Below are 21,189 nucleotides of genomic sequence, written 5' to 3' on the forward strand. Positions count from 1 at the left end.
TTTTAAAAAGGTGACTCAACCGTAGCTAACAAGGGAAATTCGGGATAGCATAAGATCCAAGGAGAGGACATATAAATTGGCCAGAAAAAGCAGTAAACCTGAGGATTGGGAGCAGTTTAGGATTCAACAAAGGAGGATAAAGGGGTCAATTAAGAAAGGGAAAATAGAATATGAGAGTAAGCTTGCAGGGAACATAAAAACTGACTGTAAAAGCTTTTATAGATATGTGAAGAGAAAAAGATTGGTGAAATCAAGTGTAGGTCCCTTGCAGTCAGAATCAGGGGAATTTATAATGGGGAACAAAGAAATGGCAGACCAATTAAAGACATATTTTGGTTCTGTCTTCACAGAGGAGGACACAAATAAACTCCCAGAGATGTCGGGGAACATAAGGTCTGATGAAGGGGAGGAACTGAAAGAAATCAGTATTTGAAGAGAAATGGTATTAGGGAAATTGATGGGATTGAAGGCCAATAAATCCCCAGGGTCTGATAATCGACATCCTAGGGTACTTAAGGAAGTGGCCCTAGAAATAGTAGATGCATTGCTGATCATCTTCCAACATTCGATGGAATCTGGAACAGTACCCATGGATTGGAGGGTAGCTAATGTTACCCCACTATTCAAAAAAGGTGGCAGAGAGAAAGCGGGGAATTACAGACCGGTATGCCTGACATCGGTAGTGGGGAAAATGCTAGAGTCCATTATAAAAGATGTAATAGCAGAGCACTTGGAAAACAGTGACAGGATCGGACAAAGTCAACATGGATTTACAAAAGGTAAATCGTGCTTGACTAATCTACTGGAATTTTTTGAGGATGTAACTGGTAAAATAGATAAGGGAGAACCAGTGGATGTGGTGTATTTGGACTTTCAGAAGGCTTTCGATAAGGTCCCGCATAAGAGATTAGCGTGTAAAGTTAAGGCACATGGGATTGGGGGCAAGGTATTGACTTGGATAGAGAACTGCTTGGCAGACAGAAAGCAAAGAGTTGGAATAAACGGGTCTTTTTCCGAGTGGCAGCCAGTGACTAATGGGGCACCGCAGGGATCGGTCCTTGGACCCCAGCTATTCACAATATATATATTAATGATCTAGACAAGGGAACTAGATGTAATGTCTCCAAATTTGCAGACGACACAAAGCTGGGTGGGCATGCGTGCTGTGAGGAGGATGCCGAGAAACTCCAGGATGATTTGGACAGGTTGGGTGATTGGGTAAAAGCATGGCAGATGCAATATAACGTGGATAAATGCGAGGTTATCCACTTTGGTGGCAAAAACAGGAAGGCAGATTATTATCTGAATGGCAATAGATTGGGAGAAGGGGAAGTGCAATGAGACCTGGGTGTCCTTGCGCACCAGTCGCTGAAGGTAAGCATGCAGGTGCAGCAGGCAGTTAAGAAGGCAAATGGTATGTTGGCCTTCGTAGCGAGAGGGTTTGAGTACAGGAACAAGGATGTCTTGCTGCAGTTGTACAGGGCCTTGGTGAGACCACATCTTGAGTATTGTGTGCAGTTTTGGTCGCCTTATCTGAGGAAGGATGTTCTTGCCATGGAGGGAGTTCAGCGAAGATTCACCAGGCTGATACCTGGGATGGCAGGAATGACGCATGAGGAGAGATTGGGTCGATTGGGTTTGTACCCACTGGAGTTTAGAAGAATGAGAGGGGATCTCATTGAAACTTATAAAATTCTGACAGGACTGGACAGACTAATGCAGGAAGGATGTTCCCGATGGTCGGGGAGTCCAGAACCAGGGGTCACAGTCTAAGGATAAGGGGTAGGCCATTTAGCACAGAAATTAGGAGGAATTTCTTCACCCAGAGAGTGGTGAACCTGTGGAATTCTCTACCACAGAAGGCAGTAGAGGCCAATACATTAAATATATTCAAGAAGGAGTTGGATATATTTCTTAAGGCTAAATGGATCAAGGGGTATGGGGAGAAAGCAGGGACCGGGTACTGAATTTGGATGATCAGCCATGATTGCATTGAATGGCGGAGCATGCTCGAGGGGCCAAATGGCCTACTCCTGCTCCTATCTTCTATGTTTCTATGTTTCTCTTGGGGCGCTGCGTCGGAATATCGCTGCGGCACGTTGCACCGCGGTACTGCAGGCCTTCCTCCCCTTCTTAAAGGGGAGGGGCCTTGCGCAGCGCGACCCGGGCCACAGCTGGGTCACCAGGGATCAGAGTGCCGGCAAAAGAGCCTGGCACTCAAAGGAAGTGCCCAGCTAATGGAGCGCCGCCGGCACTCTGCAGGGGGGCTGGTCAGGAGGCTGGGGACGGCAACGGGGGCAGGTGCTGGCAGGTGGTCAGCAACAAAAATGGCCGCCCGGCACCTCACCTTTAATTAGCGCCGTCCCGGGCATGTAAGCCCCCCTGACCCCGTCAGACATAGCATCCGGTGGTAAGTCAGGGGGCACTACCGAAGATCGCGGCCAGGGCGCGAGTGGGGCGCTGTGCACTGCGATGACATCATCACTGGCAGCGCATTGCCACGGGGCGCTAATGATTACCGCCGCCGCTAACCTCCCGCTTAATTTTGTGGGAGGCGTTGGCGGTGCCGCGCCTGGGCGCTAGTTGCTTTGCGCCCTGTAAGCGCCCTCTTAGGGCGCTCACGGGAGGCACAAAGCAACTGAATTTTTAGGCCCAGAACTGTACATAGTACTCCAGTTGCAGTCTCACCAAGGGCAGATATAATGTTAGCATTGCCTCTCTCAACTTAAGTTATACCCCTAGTTATACATCCGTATATTTTGTTCACCTTCTGAACTGCCTGTGAAAACAGTCCTGATGGTTTAAGCAACCTGTCCACCAAAAGCCCAAGATACTTTTTGTTGATGTGACACCATAACCCCATTTCCATTCGGCACATAATCCATCCTGTTTTACCTCTTTCTGGATCTCAATTTTAAACTTCTTTATATTAAACTGCTCTTCCCACAGACCTAGCTACTCTAGATCCTTTTTAGACATTGATATTCATCATTTGCCACTGGTCCCAATTTGGTATCACCTGCAAATGTGAACACCATAGATACAATTCCATTCTCAAAACCATTTATATCCAAAATGTAGACAACAGCAGTCCCAACACCAACCTCTATAGCACATTACCAATGGCTGGTTGCCACCCAGCTACCTCAAACATGCACTACAACTTGTTGCTGTCTACCAACCAGCCAATTTTGAATCCAGTCTATGGGCCCAAACCTTATGCAGTAGTTTGTTATATGAGACAGTGTCAATTGCCTTTCAGAAATCCAGGTATACAATATCATCCAGTGGGTCCATAACCTCAAAAAATCTAATAGGTTTTTTAAGCTGTTCCTAAAACCATGCTGGCTATCTCTAATTAAACCCCATCCCTCAAGCTGAGCCCTAATGCTATCCCTCATCGTAGTTTTAAACAATTTACCCCCAATTGATGTAAAGATTAAAAATCTGTACATTTGACAGATTGTCCTTATTCCCCTTTTTAAAAATAAACATCACATTTGGTGCTTTCCAATCCTCCAAGACATGAGCTGTGGAAAATATCAATGAGGGGATTCATAATCTCCTGAGCCAACTCCATCAGAACCCTGGGATGAAAGTTGTCACAGCACAGGGTCCTATCTACCTTCAGCATCTACAAATTCCTCAGTATATCCTCCCTGCGATTTCAAGGATTTCCAGACTGTAATCACTGTTAAACCATTTCCTCGAGTTTGCCATTTCTCCCCATATAGTTAGCAGATGCAACTTTGCCAAAAGTATTAGTTAAAGGATAGATTTGTTTTAAGTCAATATTTGTGGGATTTTTTTCTAACACAAATTGTATTTTCTTTATAGAACCATAGAATAGTACAGAAAAGGAGGCCATTTGACCCATCGAGTCTGTGCCGGCTTATTCCAAGAGCAATCCAGTTAGTCCCACTCCCCCACTCTTTCCCTATATCCCTGCAATTTTTTCTGCTTCAAGTATTTATCCAATTCCCTTTTGAGGGCTACTATTGAATCTGTATCCGCCACTCTATCAGGCAGTGCTTTCCAAATCCTAACCAATTGTTGCGTAAAAAAGTTTTTCCTCATGTCGCCTATGGTTCTTTGCCAAACACCTTAAATCTGTGCCCTCTCGTTATCAACCCTTCAGCCTCTGGAAACTGTTTCTCTTTATTTACTCTATCTAAACCCTTCATGATTTTAAACAACTCTATCAATTCTCCTCTTGTTCTTCTCTGCTCCAAGGAGAACAACCCCAACTTCTCTAGTCTATCCTCGTAACTGTAATCCCTCATCCCCGGAACCATTCTAGTAAATTTTTTCTGTACCCTCTCCAAAGCCTTCACGTGCTTCTTAAAGTGTGGTACCCATGAAGAGAATTGGAAAACCGGGAAAAAAATTAACAGGGCTTTGGTGGTATACCCTTGTCAGACTTGGCTGTCCAATTGGAGAATGTAAAACTTTCTGCACATCTTTTTACTTATGTTTACAGCCATTACTCTACCACTGGATATCAAAATGTACTTCTGTGTTCAGCTGATAGTGTGAAAGCAAATTGAGGAGGAAAGTCCAAGTGCAGTGATTGCAAAGCTTGTTAGAAAACATCACTCTCAGTGCTGTATGCCAATGTGCACATTTCCCAAAAGGATTTCAGCCCCCTCCCTCCAATGCTAAAAATTTTCATTTCATATTAAGAATCTTGGAACACTTTTTTGCTTTAAAAAAAAAATTGAGTCAATTTATGAGAAGTTGGTTATTGCTGTACCTTGAATTAGATATCCATTTCTTAACCAACATTACCAAAAAGATTATCTAGTCATTTATCTCATTGCTGTTTGTGGGACCTGGCTGTGCGCATATTGGCTGCTGTGTTCCGCTAGACCATAAAGTGACTACACTTCAAAATACTTCACTGGCTATGAAAGCACTTTGGGACATCCTGAGGTTGTGAAAGTCGATTTATAAATGCAAGTTCTTTTTTTTTCACATTATAAAGGCACTTTGGCTAATGGCCAAAATTGCACTAAATTTATCACATATTTGTTTGAACAATACATTTGTGCAATAATGCAGTGTCTATACTTGAATTTACCAGGGCAACCTTAACATTAAAATGTATGTATTTTTTCTACTTTATCACTAGTCAGTAAACAAAACATATTATTCACTTATGTTTGGTCTCCAATGTCCATTTAAAAGAAGAATATTGCCCGATATACTTTTTTTAAAGTCACATAATAAACTCTAGTTAGCCACACAGATTACAAAGCAAATGTTTAGGCTATTTTTGAACTAGTACAACACCTAATTCACCATTCACCCCGCAATAATTTTCTTTTTTTTTTAATATACAAATGATTTCCATCCGATTGTTTCATTCCTACTCTGTGGATGTCAGAGAGGCTAACCTATGGATAAAGTAACTAAACATGGACAACACAATGAGAATCAATTTGATAGTCAGATCAACCAGCATTTAGCAAATTTCAAAATAGCAATCAGATGAAAGGATTTCTTCTTTCCATTACATGGTATTTTCATTACAGGAAGTTTAGATTACCATAATTTAATATTTCAATCTTTGAACCTACATAAAGGTATCAGATCCTGAGGAATAGTTTTGTGTAAAAGAAAGAACTTGCATTTATTTATGTAGTACCTTTCATATCCCTTCAAAGCGCTTTACAGGCAATGAAGTGTAATCACTGCTGCAATGTAGACAAACGCAGCAGCCAATTTGCATAGAGCAAGGCCCCAGAAACAGCAATAATATATATTGAGTTACAGTGAGCCTACAGCACAGAAACAGGCCATTCGGTCGAACTGTCATGAGTCTACTATGCTTTACCTTATTGAACTGGTTGAGGGATAAATGTTGGCTAGGACAACTGGGAGAACTCCCTGTTCTTCTTTGAATAGTGCAATGGGATCTTTTACATCCACCTGAGATTCCAGACAGGGCCTGATTTTAATGTGTCATTTGAAAAACAACACCTCTGACAGTGTAGCATTCCCTCAGTACTGCACTGTCAGCCTAGATTATGTGCTCAAGTCTCTGAAGTTGGCTTTGAACCCACAACCTTCTGACTCAGAGACAAGAGTGCCACCACTGAGCCAAGACTGACATTATGGGCTGGATTTTCATTGAGGAGGCGGGTAGGAGGCGGGACTACAACTTTTGGGGTTGTAGTCCCGCCTCCATTGAGTTGTAGCCAACCCACGCGAATATTGACTTGATTGACCTTGTTGAGCCCGCCCAGCGGGCCCAGCAGGCCAATTAAGGGCCACCCGGCAACAGGTGACATCACAGATTGATATTTCATCTGTCAAGACCTTTTGACAGATGAAATATCAGCGTTCGACAGCTGTTTGAAGCTGTCAAACACTGACAATCTGTACTCCAAGTTAATTCCTTCCTCTCAGGATGATTTAGAGATCTCTCCGGAACAGAAAGCTGAATGCTGCAATTTTTGACAGATCGCGGCCATTCTGCTTTCTGTGCCGGTGAGATGAGGGACTCCCGAGACCTGAAGGAAGGAAGGCTGTAAAGGTAAGTAAAACTTCTTTAAACACTTTAAACACACCAAACACACTTACCTCTGCATTCATGCACCCATCACTCACCTGAACACCGGACATCTTGACCCCTCCAAGCCCTTCAGCCCGACGGCCCGCCTCGCTAACTTGGTGTGGTTTGGAGCCGTTGGGAATCCCACACTTCAAGAATGAAAATAGGGATTAGGCTAAAAACTGCCTGTTAACTACCTGTTAACAAACAGTTAATTGGCACTAATCCCCTTCCCGCTTCGGGGAGGCGGGTCCCAGTGCAGGTCGGGTATCTGCCTCCTTTGAAACTGGCATGGAGGCGGGTTGGGGGCAGGATGGGTTCGTGCCCCCCGATTTCAGGATTTTAACCCCCCACACGCCTCTAATCCCGCCTCCACGGCCCAATGAAAATCCTGCCCTTTGTGTGCATTAACAAGCCGGCTGGTCCACTGCAGAATCAAAATAGGGGTTTTCAGTGATTTGTCACTGAACATTGATATTCAGAATGCAATAATAATCCAGCCTTTAAAATGCCATTATAACCCTGGGTGACCCATTTAATTTACCATAACAATAACTATGTGGGATCCATTGAATCAATGCCAGTTAATACTGTCAGTGAAATATGAATGCCCATTCAGTATAAATTTGTTTCAGATAGCATTCTTAAAATGAGTGAGAGTTAAAAAAATTACATTTGAATTATGCATTTATGTATTAATTTAATTACAGGAAACTCTATTTAATGAGTTGCTTTCAATGTTTCTTACTACAATTTACATTCCTAAGACTCACTGTCATGTGGTATTATTTCAAACTCAGCATGCCCCACTACCCTCCCCCCCACACACAACTTCCCAATGGTCTGGGAACAGTTGTCCAATGGAATAGCAAGACACATGATTGCAGCAATCAATTAGATTACAGCAAAAATAATTGGAAGCTGGTGAACCAGGAGAATCCAAAATGTTGGTCAGGTAATCGCCCACCAGGCTATTTGCAATGCAATAGCTGATTTGCTACACAAAAAATGATTGGCTGCAAAGACAATCTGTGTAAGTTCCCATCAAGGGGTGATGGGAGAGCAAATACTCGTGATTCTGTCGCATTTTTGTGCAAGAGCATCATCCGTACTTGTCTCCAGTCTTCTACTTGCCGGCTTCCACCAACTGAGATTGGAATCTCATCAGCCATGAATGGCGGAGCAGGCATGAGGGGCCGAATGGCCTACTCCTGCTCCTATTTCTTATGTTCTTATGTTTGGGTATCTAGCACACACAACTGTACCCTCCCATCTGGCACGCCATTCTATTGTGCTGCCTAAATGCCTTCTGGTGTTAATTTTTGAAACGTCCCTTTTGCAGCTGTGTGCCTCCAAATTACCTGCTGCAGCTTGGGAGCATTGAGTGCACATTACGACCTTGCCTCAACCACATGTTCAGAGTGGTTAAAACCAGAGCTTTATATGCAGACTACAGCAATCTGCCACCATGAAGCAGTTAAACCTCAGTATGCATTATTTGCAAGACCAGATCTCTTAGCTTTTGCACACAAACCTATGTTACATATCACACCACAGTGTGCAATTCAGTACAGCCTCATTAAAGAACACAATGAGTTCACAGTCTGTAATCTTATTTCAGATGCATAGCACCTTTTTTTTTTAAAGGAAAATGAAGAACAGTAATAGCACATATATTTCCTCATGCCAACTTATTTACTCCTCTCTTCTCTGGAAGGCATTGCTAGGGTACAGTTCCTTGGACACCACCCATTCTCCAGTATCTTGCCACGTGGCAAATAATCATGTGTGGGACTTGACAGTGAGTCTTGCCAGACTATCACCAAAGCACAGTTAAATTTTGTTCACATGCGCACACTTCCAGCAAAACATAATTTTGAGCAGTGATGAGGAGTATTTCTCCCCTCCCTAGCCTAGGGTACTGAGGCCAATTGTAGTATCCCTATTACAGTGCTGACTGAGATCAGTTAACTCAGTACAGACTGGAGATAGAATCTGGGACCTCCCTGGTCTCTGGTTCAGCTACTCTCTCGATTATAAGGGGAGCCTGTATCTGCTTTTTGAAGGAAGTTTTATACAAATTCTAAAATAGCAAATACTTGTGGATATTCTCATAAGGCTAAAAACATGAAGTCATTGAAATATTTTTAGTAGCTTTTAATGAAGAAATTTGCAAGTAAAATATCTTTAGTCTCCATAATGGAATACCATTTAAGTGACAATTACTAATTAAAGTTTTTAATTATAAAGTCTTTAAATTATATTTCCCTCTAGTTTTTTTCTGGATTGTTGCCTCCTGCCCTTGTATTCTACGCTTCAGTGGAGATGATGAGGATCACCTTCTACTCTACCAATGGTGGCCATCCAACAAAGTGAAGTGAAATCCAAGGTGGAGTTTCTCCGTCCTATTGATGAGGATCTCACCGTATCTTGGCATTGTGGACAACAATCAATTGGACACAACTGAGCATCAAAGGGAAGTTCAATTGAGTATTAGCTGAGGTTGAGAGCCAGTACTAGGTCTATAAGTCTATGGTGCACTGCAATAACGTGATATTGCAATTAAATACCATTCAGAATAAATGTCACCTCCCTACTATGTTGGGAGAAATCTTGTTCCCTCTCAATGTTCTTCCACTAAAGGAACAAACCCTTGCTGTGGTATGATTACACACGAATGAACAGCCCACCAGTACTTCACCAAAATGGCCATCCTCCATGATTGAAGCTAGACAGTGGCAAGGTATTCAACTTTGAAGAGCATCAGAGCTGGGCCACATCCTTATTTTTCCCTTCCAGACCCAAGTGACAGAGGCCAGTTGCAGCCTCCCCACTGTTACCCTGGATAAGATCAATTAACTCAGTGCAAGACAAGGATGAAACCTGGGACATTCCTAGTCGGTGTTGTGGAGTTACTGGTTTCCTAATGTTACTGCAAGCTAAAAGGTAGTTTTAAATGACATTGTCCCACTATAAATGATATGCATTATTTGTCAGAACATCTCAAACATTGATGAACATACCAATATTTTCTCTTCTGATTTATACTTTGTTGTTGATTTCACTTTCTTCATAAACTCTATTTTCTTTGGTTGCAGGGTTCTAGTTACATGTTCTGTAAACAAACAAAACTCTTTGAAGCATAGATGTGAAATTAGATTTCCCAAAATTATGAGCAGGTTAATGGACCTGCTCATGAGAAAACACAGCTGTCTAATATTGTATTTTATACATATAATTTTGTGACTTGATACAACAATGTAAGATAGAAAGGAATGAGAAGTGACCATTCAACCATCAAACCTCGTCCTTTCACAGACCATGTACAATTTGCTCCAGCTTGTGTGGAGCATAAACACCAGCATGGACCAGTTGGGCTTAATGGCCTGTTTCTGTGCTGTACCTTCTATGTAACACTCTAAAGCCTAGCTTTTCTGATTGGCATTATTTAGCACTGTCTGAAATGGTTTGCCGCCATCATTAAAATAATGCCGATTGGAACATTGAGACTTACCAATCCATTTAATCTCCTGAAATAAGCAACTAACCATAAGTTAAGCCTTGAAGTTAAAAGATCTGTGAAATTTCCTTTCAACCTCCAAAAGTACTCAAGTAATCTGCAGGGCATTAATCCAAATAGGGTTCTTTCAGTTCTGCTATTTAGCCAGTCACTAGACTGGGAGTTGTGCAAGAGTTGCCTCGGGTGAAGTGTATTTTCTATTCCTCCTGTGTGGGAGGAGCAGACTCCACTCTGATGGCTAGACTAAGCTCAGAGAGCCTCCAAACAGGAAATCATGAGCATAACAAGCTAGTGGCTGGGTACTCTATGATCTGCTAATTGTGAATTGTCCGGGGCAAACGGCTCCAGGTTAATGTCCAAAGTTGTGGACCCCACTGAAATGAATGGAGGCGCCTCAGGACACATGTACCCCATCCCAATCAGTGCCATCACTCATGTGGATTTGAAGGGAAGGGGACCTGAAATTCTGGTTCTCTGTTGAACAGCAACTTTGGATTTTTACAAAAGTAACAAATATAGTTGTCTCAGCAGGAAACGGCAGTGAGTCATTGAGCCAAGCAGATCAGAAAGTCCCAGGTTTAATCACTGGTCTCTGCTGAATTGCCTGATTTCAGCCAGGCTGGTGGTAAGGATGCCATAATTGGCTTAAAGACCCATGGGCAAAAAAATCATTCAGGTTCTCACTCCTACTCACTGTTCAGTGAGTAGATATACACACGTGCGTGCATGTGTTTTGACTGCAACATTATTAACACCAAGGTCTTTTCTGACAGTATTTTTAAGCAGAGGCATTTCCTGCAGAAAAGCTGCCAGATACAGCCGAGTGGGTTATTTTACTCTCAGTCTGTGCTGTCAAATGTGGTATATACATTTCTGTAAACCATCCACTTCCTGTTGCCAGAACTACAAATCTTGTGCTAATTTACAAGTTTAACACTTACTGAAATAAAATATTGAAGAGCTCAGTAACTTTTCTGTGTATTGTACATGTAAATGTCATTAAGGTAAAGACTCAGTTTGATAATTATTTTGTCTAAGGAGTGTCCTTTGATTCCACATGTTTTTGATATTTTAGCAATTTCTTTTTCTTTTAAGGCCCGATTTTAATACCGTCTGCCCAGCGGTTACAGGGTGGGCGAGGGGTTAAATTGCCGAGTGGGAGATTCCTGCTGCGTTCCCAACGCCTGTGCGCCCGCCGCCATTTTGACAGTGGTCATTTTTAATTCGGATGGGGCACCCGCCACAGGCAGGCGGGGGCCTCATTAAAATATAAAAGTCAAGTTCCGATCACCCGGACTCAGACGACAATTTAACTCAAAATCGTGGAAGCCCTGCCGAGTCCCAGATCTGCCAGTAAAACAGCGGGATTTGTGTGCGAGAGCTACTGAAACTGTATAATAAGGGGTTCTCAGCTGCACCACCGTGGGTCAGAAGATCTTTTTGCTGTCTGGTTTGCCAGGAGAGTTTCCAGCTTCCAGTTTGCTTTTTCACATTTTTTGCATCAGTAAGCTTGAGCTGCTTATTATAGGTGCAATTATTGCTACTTTATTCTGGATCAAGGAACACTTTGAGAAGAAGGAGAAGCCTCAGCAGTCGGCAGGAGCTGCACCTCTCAAAAGACAGCAGGTGAGGGAGGCTGCTCATAGAAGGCCATAACCAGCACACAGGGTGTACAGGCCAGTTTCTACACTAGTCTTTTTTGTTCTCTGTGGAGTAGTGCAGAAGGAGGCTACACTTCTCCAAGCAGGTTGTCTCAGACTGTTGCAACCTCCTGCAATAGGACCTGCTGCCTCCTGGATCGAGGATTGGGGGGGGGGGCATTGCATTACAGAGAGGCCTGCACTTAGAGGAGGAAGGAGAGCAGCAGCAGCCCTCATTCGGTGAATGTACACCTACATTTTATGCCTTCAAAAAAAAGTTATGAATGTAAAGTAAAAAAGTATTTGCATTTATATAGCACCTTTCATGACCTTAGGACATCCTAAAACGATTTACAGCAAATTAAATCCTTTCTGAAGTGTAGTCCCTGTTGTATTGTAGGAAACCCGGCAGCCAATTTGCGCACAAGGTCCCACAAATAGTAATAAGATAATGACCAGATAATCTGTTTTAGTGATGTTGGTTGAGGGATAAACATTGTCCAGGACACCGGGGATAACTCCCCTGCTCTTATTCAAATAGCACCATGGGATCTTTTACGACCACCTAAGGGGGCAGACAGGGCCTTAATTTAACGTTTCAGCCGAAAGACGGCACCTCCGACAGTGCAGCACTCCCTCAGTACTGCACTGGAGTGTCAGCTTAGATTATGTGCTCAAGACTTGAACCCATGACCTTCTGACTCAGGCGAGAGTGTTACCATTGAACCACGGCTGATATACACCTACATGTATGAGTTTCATTAAACACAAGTATGAATGTACACCTATATGTATGATAACTTCATAAAATGTGGATGTACTAATCTTGAGAACCCATTAAAACAAGTTTAAATAAAAAATGTTAATTAACAACTTTCAATGGAAATCTATTCCACATATCTTTTGTGAAATGTTTTTTTTAATTTCCAGCTTTGCATAAAGCGGGTTAATTGTATTTATGTTTCGCACTTTAGTGAAGCAAATGAGCAGAGGGTTATCAATCATTGATGATTTTATTAATTTTTCTACAAGCATTTCTTTTTACTTTCCCACCCCTATTCATTCTATATTACAGGTCACCTACCTATGTCACTCTGAACTGGCTGCCAGGTGTGCTGGCATTCCAGATTTCCCTCCCTTCATGTGGAGAAGTGCCTCGCTTTGATTCTGCACCTGCTCTTGACAGCATTGACAAATTGCAAATCTGCGCCCATCACTCCTTGGCACCGTGCCACCATGCAACCCACAATTATATATAAGATAACTGACTGGATGATACAATGGAAGTCACAAGTCTGCATCAAGTATAGAAATGTCACATGTGGGTGTGCAGTGAGAGCTATACAAGGCAAACCTGATATATGTTGACTGCTACCAATGTAGTTTGCTACAATTATTGGTACAGCTGGCCCTGCTACATCAAAATATGAATAAAAGAAACTATGGCCTAGAAATTCAGTTGGCGCCGCGCCAGGGCTTTAGCGCCGGAAATTTAGCGCCGGCGCTAAGTCCCCCTGCGCGCGCCAAAAATTCAGTAGCGCCGCGCCCAAATGGCTGCCGGCGCTACAGGAGGGTGTCAGCGCCTCGAAATGGGTGCTGACTGCCGCATTGCGGTGCAATTCCGGCGCTGCGGCACCCGATGCGGTGCGGCAGGCTGGGGAAGTGCAGGCCTCCTCCTTCAGTTAAGGAGGAGCTGCCTGCACCCGCCCGCTGGCCGTTGAAATCTTGAAAAAAATGAGCCCGGCACCTCGGAGAAGTGCCGGGCTCGCAGGCCAGACGCATCTGTTCCGCGGGGGGGTGGTGGAGGAGTCCGGGGAGGGAGGTGCGGGCAGGCGGCCGGCGGGAAAGCGGCCGGCCGCCGCGCGACCTTAATGCGCCGGCGCTAACTCGCGTAGGACTCTGCTGAAACATCGTTAGTTGCGGCTGCCACGGGCGAGGCGGCCGCAACTCAATTTCGGCGTTGGGGCCCGTCACCACGGCAACCGGGACGCTGCGCACACCGATGACGTCATCGGTGCTGGCGCAGCGCAACCAGTCTAACGCCGATGGCAGGGCCCCACTGAATTTACAAACCGGCCATAACTCCGGCGCTAGGCCCTCTAGCGCCTCAAATGGGGCGCTAACCCTACTGAATTTTCAGCCCTATGTCTGTCCTACATGATGAAATAGGCATAGATGGTGAGACAAAATCTCACCTTGGAAAAGCAACAGTCATCTCCAAGGAACTCAACAAGACATAGGGGAATTTTAAACCATTGTAATCAGTGGAAAGAGATTGCAGAGTATGTGAATGCGAGGAGCCTAGCACCCAGGACATGGCTGCAATGCTGGAGAAAATTCAATGATCTCACTAGAGTTGTTTAGGTAAGAATTGCAGCACTTTTACTCTCTGCTCACAGCCGCTCCACTTTTCTTTTATTCGTTCATGGGATGTGCGCGTCGCTGGCAAGGCCAGCATTTATTGCCCATCCCTAGTTGCCCTTGAGAAGGTGGTGGTGAGCCGCCTTCTTGAACTGCTGCAGTCCATGTGGTGAAGGTACGCCCACAGTACTGTTAGGGAGGGGGTTCCAGGATTTTGACCCAGCGACAATGAAGGAACGGCGATATATTTCTATGTCAGGATGGTGTGTGACTTGGAGGGGAACTTGAAGGTGGTGGTGTTCCCATGCGCCTGCTGCCCATGTCCTTCTAGGTGGAAGAGATCACGGGTTTGGGAGGTGCTGCCGAAGCAGCCTTGGCAAGTTGCTGAAGTGCATCTTGTAGATGGTACACACTGCAGCCACGGTACGTCGGTGGTGGAGCAAGTGAATGTTTAAGGTGGTGGATGGGGTGCCAATCAAGTGGGCTGCTTTGTCCTGGATGGTGCCAAGCTTCTTGAGTGTTGTTGGAGCTGCACTCATCCAGGCAAGTGGGGAATATTCCATCACACTCCTTACTTGTGCCTTGTAGATGATAGAAAAGCTTTGGGGAGCCAGGAGGTGAGACACTCGCCGTAGAATACCCAGCCGCTGTCCTGCTCTTGTTGCTACAGTATTTATGTGGCTGGTCCAGTTAAGTTTCTGGTCAATGGTGACCCCCAGGATGTTGATGGTGGGAGATGCGGCGATGGTAATGCCATTGAATGTCAAGGGGCGGTGGTTAGACTCACACTTGTTGGAGATAGTCATTGTCTGGCACTTGTGTGGCGCGAATGTCGTCCAGGTCTTGTTGCATCACAGCCTCACTAATCACAGGACTCACAGCACTCAAAATTCCCTATTCCCGCTTCCCTTCACTTTCTTACAATCACTGCAGCACACTTCACCACACTTCCTTCTCCTCATATCCATTATTGCACTTACCACTATTGCGTTTAGGGTTAGGGTTAGGGTTCCCTAACCCTAACCCTTCACTTACTCAGAACTCACACGTTACACACGGACTATCAGCTATTACAGCATGCTTTCGCAAAGTGCATTCTCAAAGAACCTCACAAGACTCTCACTAACATGCTCCCTTCTTTCTTGCAGGAGAAGGTCGCACACAACTCCAGACAGCAGGCTGGCACCGGAGGAGTAAGAGCCCGTCTGCACACCCTCTCCCCTGCTCAAAAAATGGGTGCTTGCCATCATGGGCAGGGGCAGAGACAAGGTAGTGGCAACTGGCAACGCTGGAGGAGACGTCATGCAAGGTTTCTTCATACATTATCTTCTCTGTCCCATCTGACTTCTATCACACTCTGGTTCACAAGCTGCAGATGCTTTCATCACCCACTTCTCTCTCTCTGCTCTCCTTTCACACCACCAGCTAACCTTTGTCCCTCCTTTATCTCAGGTGCTGAGAATGTGGAAGCTCCTATACCAGTGGAGGAAGCGCAAGCGAGCCTTCAGCAAGATGCACCAATCGCTTGATCGGACTCTCGCAAGCACTGGCTTAGATAATGGCACCATGTGGACTTTAGAGGCTAAATTAGAGGAGGTGTCTGCACATGGTGACTCACCAGGCACAAGTGCGCAGGAGCTAGGGCAGGGGCTAGGACCCCACAGGTGCCAGCATGCCGGAGGGTGTGGTCGCATACTAGTTCTGCTGCCGAGGATGCAGATGCTCACTTCAAGGGCTCAGGGTACAAAAGAAGGTTGATGGGCATCTACCAGCTAGTGCGAGGTGGACTAGGAAGCATGTCAGCGAGCTTGCACACAGTGTCGTGGAGCATGGAGGAGTCCAGGTCCAACTTGTCTCATGACTTTTCGCAGAGCACGGAGACCATTCTGTCCAACATGGACCAAGTGGTCAGCTCCATTAACAACACAGTAGCACCCACCATTGTGGAAACTCTGCTGATAGTTTCCATGGCACAGACTGCTGCCATGGAAACTCAGACAGCTGCTATGTCAGCTCACACTGGCTCTGGGGGCCAATGTAGACAGGGCCCTTCAAAGCATCACAGCAGTCCTGTACTCTGTTCTCGGGCAGAGCCATAGGAGTGCCCAGGCACTGTCCCAGGAGAGTGGCCTTGGCTCCATGGGAGAGGCATATGCTATCCTCTCTCAGGATGACATCATGCCTGCTCCCCTGCCAGACACTCTGCCTGTGCCCTTGTTAGTGCCATACAGGCTGCTCCAACCCACACCAAGATGCTGCAGCCTGCAGCTGGGCCCTCTAGGCCCAGCACTGCTCAAGGTCATCCTCCATGGCCATCTTGTGTCCTCAATGGAAACTCAGCTGTAGCCACTGGGGAAACACCTGACAGGAGCTTGAGGATATGGAAAGACCGGCACTGAGGGCTGGCACAAGGGTCATCCTTCCTTAATTATGTTATCTATTAGATAGAGATGTAATTGAGTTGATTGATAGATTTGTTTCATGTTCTGGATTTGGTGATGGTGTTCATCTTTGTAGATCGGATGGTGGTTGTAAAGACAGTGGTAAGGATTGTGGAACTGTTGGTATATTGGGGATGGGAGGGCTGATTTAGGTGAAGTGCTCCTCGATGAGCAGGTATGAGAGTTCAGGCATGGAGAGGCACAGCCTCTCCTCCTCCTTCACTTGTTGCTGCCCAGGTAGTGGTAAGGGCTCAACCCTCATGATGACAAAGTTGTGGATCATGTAACAGACAACCACAAATCTGGAAATCAGCTCAGAGGTGTACTCCAAAGATCCTCTGGAACAGCCCAGGCAGCGGAAGCATTGCTTGAGCACGCCAAATGTTTGCTCGAAGATGTTGCTTGTTGCAGCATGGTTCTCATTGTAGGCCTGCTCTGCAGTTGTTCCTGACAGGAGTCATGAGCCATGTCTGGAGGGGAAAAGCCCTCGTCACCCAATAGCTAGCCTGGAACTTGGAAGCCTGGTTGGAATAAAGGACTGGTGCAGGTTGAAAGAGTCATGACTGCTGCCAGGATAGCAGGCACTTCCAGCTGGAAATGTGCATGCACTTGCAGCCCGCCATATTGGGACCTTGTTAGCGCCCGTGTTGGGCGCTGTGCGGACAAATTTCTAGGCCAACATAATAAAACGTGGTGACATAGCCATTATCATTTTTAAAAAAGCTAATATAAATTCTGACGGTAATTTGTAACATTAAACATAGTTCACGATTTTAAAAATATACTTAAATCTTCCCCGAAAGATACTAATGGCATTACAAACTAAACAATGTTTAAATTGTACCCATTTTCCTTTAAAAGCTGTTTTCTGTGAAAATTATTTTGTAATAGATTCATAATGTCTCCAGTATTGTTTTTCAGGGCCCACATTACAGATACCACATGACACGCTACAGGGGGCAAGCCATTGCGGATAAAATGCCTATTCAAGCTGATTATATCCTCAAAATGCTGACAATAGGTTCATGTCGATAGACGGAGTTTTAAAATTTCTGCTCACCAAGTGAACTTTTCATTGAAACATATTTGCCTAGCCCTCGACAACATTATTTTCATTTTTTTTAATTAAACAACAGCATACATGTATGTGTCCCCGTTGAAACAAAACCAAACAAAAAGTTTTCTCAACACATTGCGTGTTGCTTTGTTTAGTTCTTTAGATAAATGTGTTTGGCTCATAGACTTTACGAGGTGTTACTTGCGAACGATATAGACCGAATCACATGCAACATGCTCGGTTTGTGTTTTCAAGAGTGGCATTCTGCACCAATAAAACTGAAATGAAAAGCTGCATAGGAATCTAAAGAGGGTACACACAAAAATTAAGTCTTCTATTAGGATTAACAAGAATCAAATCCGTTACCTTGCAGCTCTTCTGAAATATCTTGAGTAGGAGTAGACATTTCTGCAGCGACAGCCTCACTGATTCTGCAGGTACTGTGACCGAGAGAAATACCAATTAGAAAGAAGCAGCTACATATATTGCTGCACTAACCACACCACACTAAGAGGAAGCAGCCCTCTTTGGAAAAACAATAAATGATCTAGCAAGAATACCTCAAGAAATTTCATTGTTGTGTTTTATTAATATTTATTCATATATTATTTATCTATAATATATTTACTGCCATCATTTTTTATTTAACTAAACTGATATTTTAAACTGTACCAAAAACTTACGCATGCGAAATATAGCTCGAGCCACTGTAACGGAGGTATTTAATAATAAAACAATTACGTTTTGTTGTAACTTAGTGACAGCTATCAAAACTAGCAATAATACGCATATCACTGCCCTACACTTTGCTCCCGCAAATTGCAGATTAATTTTCAATTTTATTTCAGTCGATTGCAGGAAACGTTCTCCACTGAAACAGAAGGTTAACAAAACACGAGGCATAGCTGGAGTTTGAAGCTAAGCGATGCGGGCATGAACTGCAGTGTCATTGGGCGACACCATCAAACAAAAGCAAACAAAGGGCAGTCATATGCACAAAGGAACATCAATAAAATAACATGGTGAATGGATAGAGTTAGAAGTGAAATATATAGAGGATAATGGATACCTTGAGTAATATTGTATGGCGATAAGCGAATTGAAGGGGTTTAGATTCAGTTATAACCATCATCTGAAACCTAGATGAGAGGACTGCCTTGAAATCACTGTGGTATATGACACTTCAAGTTGACAAGCCCGAGTTCAAGTAAGTGTTTGGAGGGTGGGGTTAATTCCTTAGTGCTGATAGGAGCTGTAAGTACACATGCTGTCACTGCACTCCACACCCTTGATGAATTCATAATGATTATGTTATTGCAATTAATTACTGGGGAATAACAGGTTTGAACCATAACGGAGAAGTGGTTGCAAAGTGGCCAAGGTTGGGAACTACATATTCCAGGATACTTAACTTTTAGAAGAGATAGGCAAAATGGAAAAGGAGGAGGGGTAGCCGACAATAAAGGATGGGATAAAGACAGTAGAGAGAAAAGATCTTAGCTCTGAAAATCAAGAAGCAGAATAAGCTTGGGTGGAGCGAAGACACAACAAGGGGCAGAAAACATTGGTGGGAGTTGTTTATAGGCCTCCAAACAGTCGTTGTAATGTAGGGCAGAATATAAATCAGGAAATTAGAGGTGCATGTAACAAGGGTAATACAGTAATCATGGGGTACTTTAATCTACATATAGACTGGGCAAACCAAATTTGCAGTAATAGTGCAGAGGACGAATTCATGGAATGTATGCAAGATAGTTTTCTAGATCAGTATGTTGAGGAACCAAAGAGGGAACAGGCTATTTTAGATTTAGTATTGTGCAATGAGAAAGGGTTAATTAATAACCTTGAAGTAAAAGGGCCTTTAGGGAAACGTGACCATAATATGATAGAATTTTATATTGAGTTTGAAAGTGATTTAGTTAAATCCAAAACTAGGGTCTTAAATCTAAATAAGGCAAACTATGTAGGTATGAGGGGCAAGTTGGCTAAGGTAGATTGGGAAACTACATTAAAAGGTATGATGGTAGAGAAGTAATGGCTAGCATTTAAAGAATTAATACATAATTTACAACAAATATACATTCCTTTAAGGCACAAAAACCCCACAGGAAAAGTGGTCCAACCGTGGCTAACAAGAGAAGTTAAAGATAGTATTAGATTAAAGGAAGAGGCTCATAATGTTGCCAAAAAAGAGTAGTAAGCCTGAGGATTGGGAGGATTTTAGAATTCAGCAAAGGAGGACCAAGAAATTGATAAAGAAAGGGAAAATTGAATGAAAGTAAACTAGCGAGACATAAAAACAGACTGTAAAAGCTCCTACAGGTATGTAAAAAGGAAAAGATTAGCGGAAGTAAATGTGGGTCCCTTACAGGCTGAGACAGGAGAAATTATAATGGGGAATAACGAAATGGCAGAGAAATTAAACAAATACTTTGTGTCTGTCTTCACGGAAGAAGATGCAAAAAACTTCCTGGAAATAATAGAGAACCAAGGCTCTAGTGAGAATGAGGAACTGAAAGAAATTAGTATTAGTAAAAAAAAGCACTGGAGAAATTAATTGGACTGAAAGCTGATAAATCCCCTGGACCTGATGGTCTTTATCCTAGGGTTTTGAAAGAGGTGGCTGTAATGTATGTACCTTTAAGGGGGAGAACTACTTTTTACAGCTCCTGTATCCTGTAGTACCGGCAGTGACCACACCTGTATATAAACCCTGAGTAGTGATCTGTACAGTCAGTTGCAGTTTGAACCCTCATTCAGTAAACACCTGTTGATCGTTCCCTGCAGTCTTTTGTGTGATTATTGAAGGACAAACATTAAGATACACGGATCTAACATTGGCGACGAGCAGATTCGAACCTACCTGCAGCTCTGCATCACCTCCCAGGGATTCGCTCCTGGAGAACAGTGGAAGGAGGTCGAGTCCAGAAGCACGGGCGTCGACCACGAGCAACCACCCAGTCATCCAGCAGAGATTTGAGCATCGCAGGGGAGGCTGTCGAGAGCCAGGCTTGGCTTTCCAGTCACGGTGGTCCAGCGAAACGGGCTGGCAACAGGTACTGCGCAGACCCTTCCCAGACAGCGGCGGCTAGAGCCGACCAAGCGGCACAGGAAAAGGCCGAGCAGCGTCGACGGGGGAGAGAGAGAGGGCAGAGCGCACAGGGCGCAGCCGGTGTTCAGGACCGAGCGGCGTCAACGGGGGAGAGAGGCAAGAGAGAGCAGAGCGCAGCCGGTGTTCAAGGGCCGAGCAGCGTCAACGGGGGAGAGAGGCGCGCAGGAAAACACGCAGAGCGCAGCCGGTGTTCAAGGGCCGAGCAGCGTCAATGGGGGAGTGAGGCACTCAGGAAAACGCATTGCCACGAGGACCGCAGAGAGCGGCGTTGGCAGCAGTGCAGGAGCAGTGCACGAAACCCACAGGGCGTCGCCATTTGCCATGAGGACCGCCGAGAGCGGCGTTGGCAGCAGCGCGGGAGACGCCATTTTAAGCCGCAGCGGGGAAGAAAGGAAAGCGCGGGAGACGCCATTTTAAGCCAGTCTAACCACACCCAAAAATACCGAAGAGTGGCAGTAGCACAGCGTTCGACAATGAAGTTGAAGACTGGATGACATATGTC

At 44.5% G+C, this 21,189-nt stretch overlaps 1 protein-coding gene across 2 annotated transcripts in view; it reads right to left on the reverse strand.

Moving 5' to 3' along the window:
- The window catches only part of carmil2 (capping protein regulator and myosin 1 linker 2), a 314,585-nt gene extending 296,524 nt beyond the window's left edge, over positions 1–18,061 (reverse strand). For both annotated transcript variants that reach the window (XM_085991327.1, XM_085991326.1), the window contains exons 1-2: positions 17,942–18,061; positions 9,580–9,671 (exon numbers count right to left, since the gene is read on the reverse strand). In XM_085991327.1, coding sequence (XP_085847453.1) covers positions 9,580–9,671; positions 17,942–17,981 — 132 coding nt within the window. In that variant the 5' untranslated portion in view covers positions 17,982–18,061. The remainder of the gene's footprint in view (positions 1–9,579; positions 9,672–17,941) is intronic.
- Between the last annotated feature and the right edge of the window lie 3,128 nt (positions 18,062–21,189).

The sequence above is a fragment of the Somniosus microcephalus genome, chromosome 6, assembly GCF_052327205.1.
Source record: "Somniosus microcephalus isolate GS21.2 chromosome 6, FLI_Smic_1.0, whole genome shotgun sequence".
Lineage (NCBI taxonomy): Eukaryota > Metazoa > Chordata > Chondrichthyes > Squaliformes > Somniosidae > Somniosus > Somniosus microcephalus.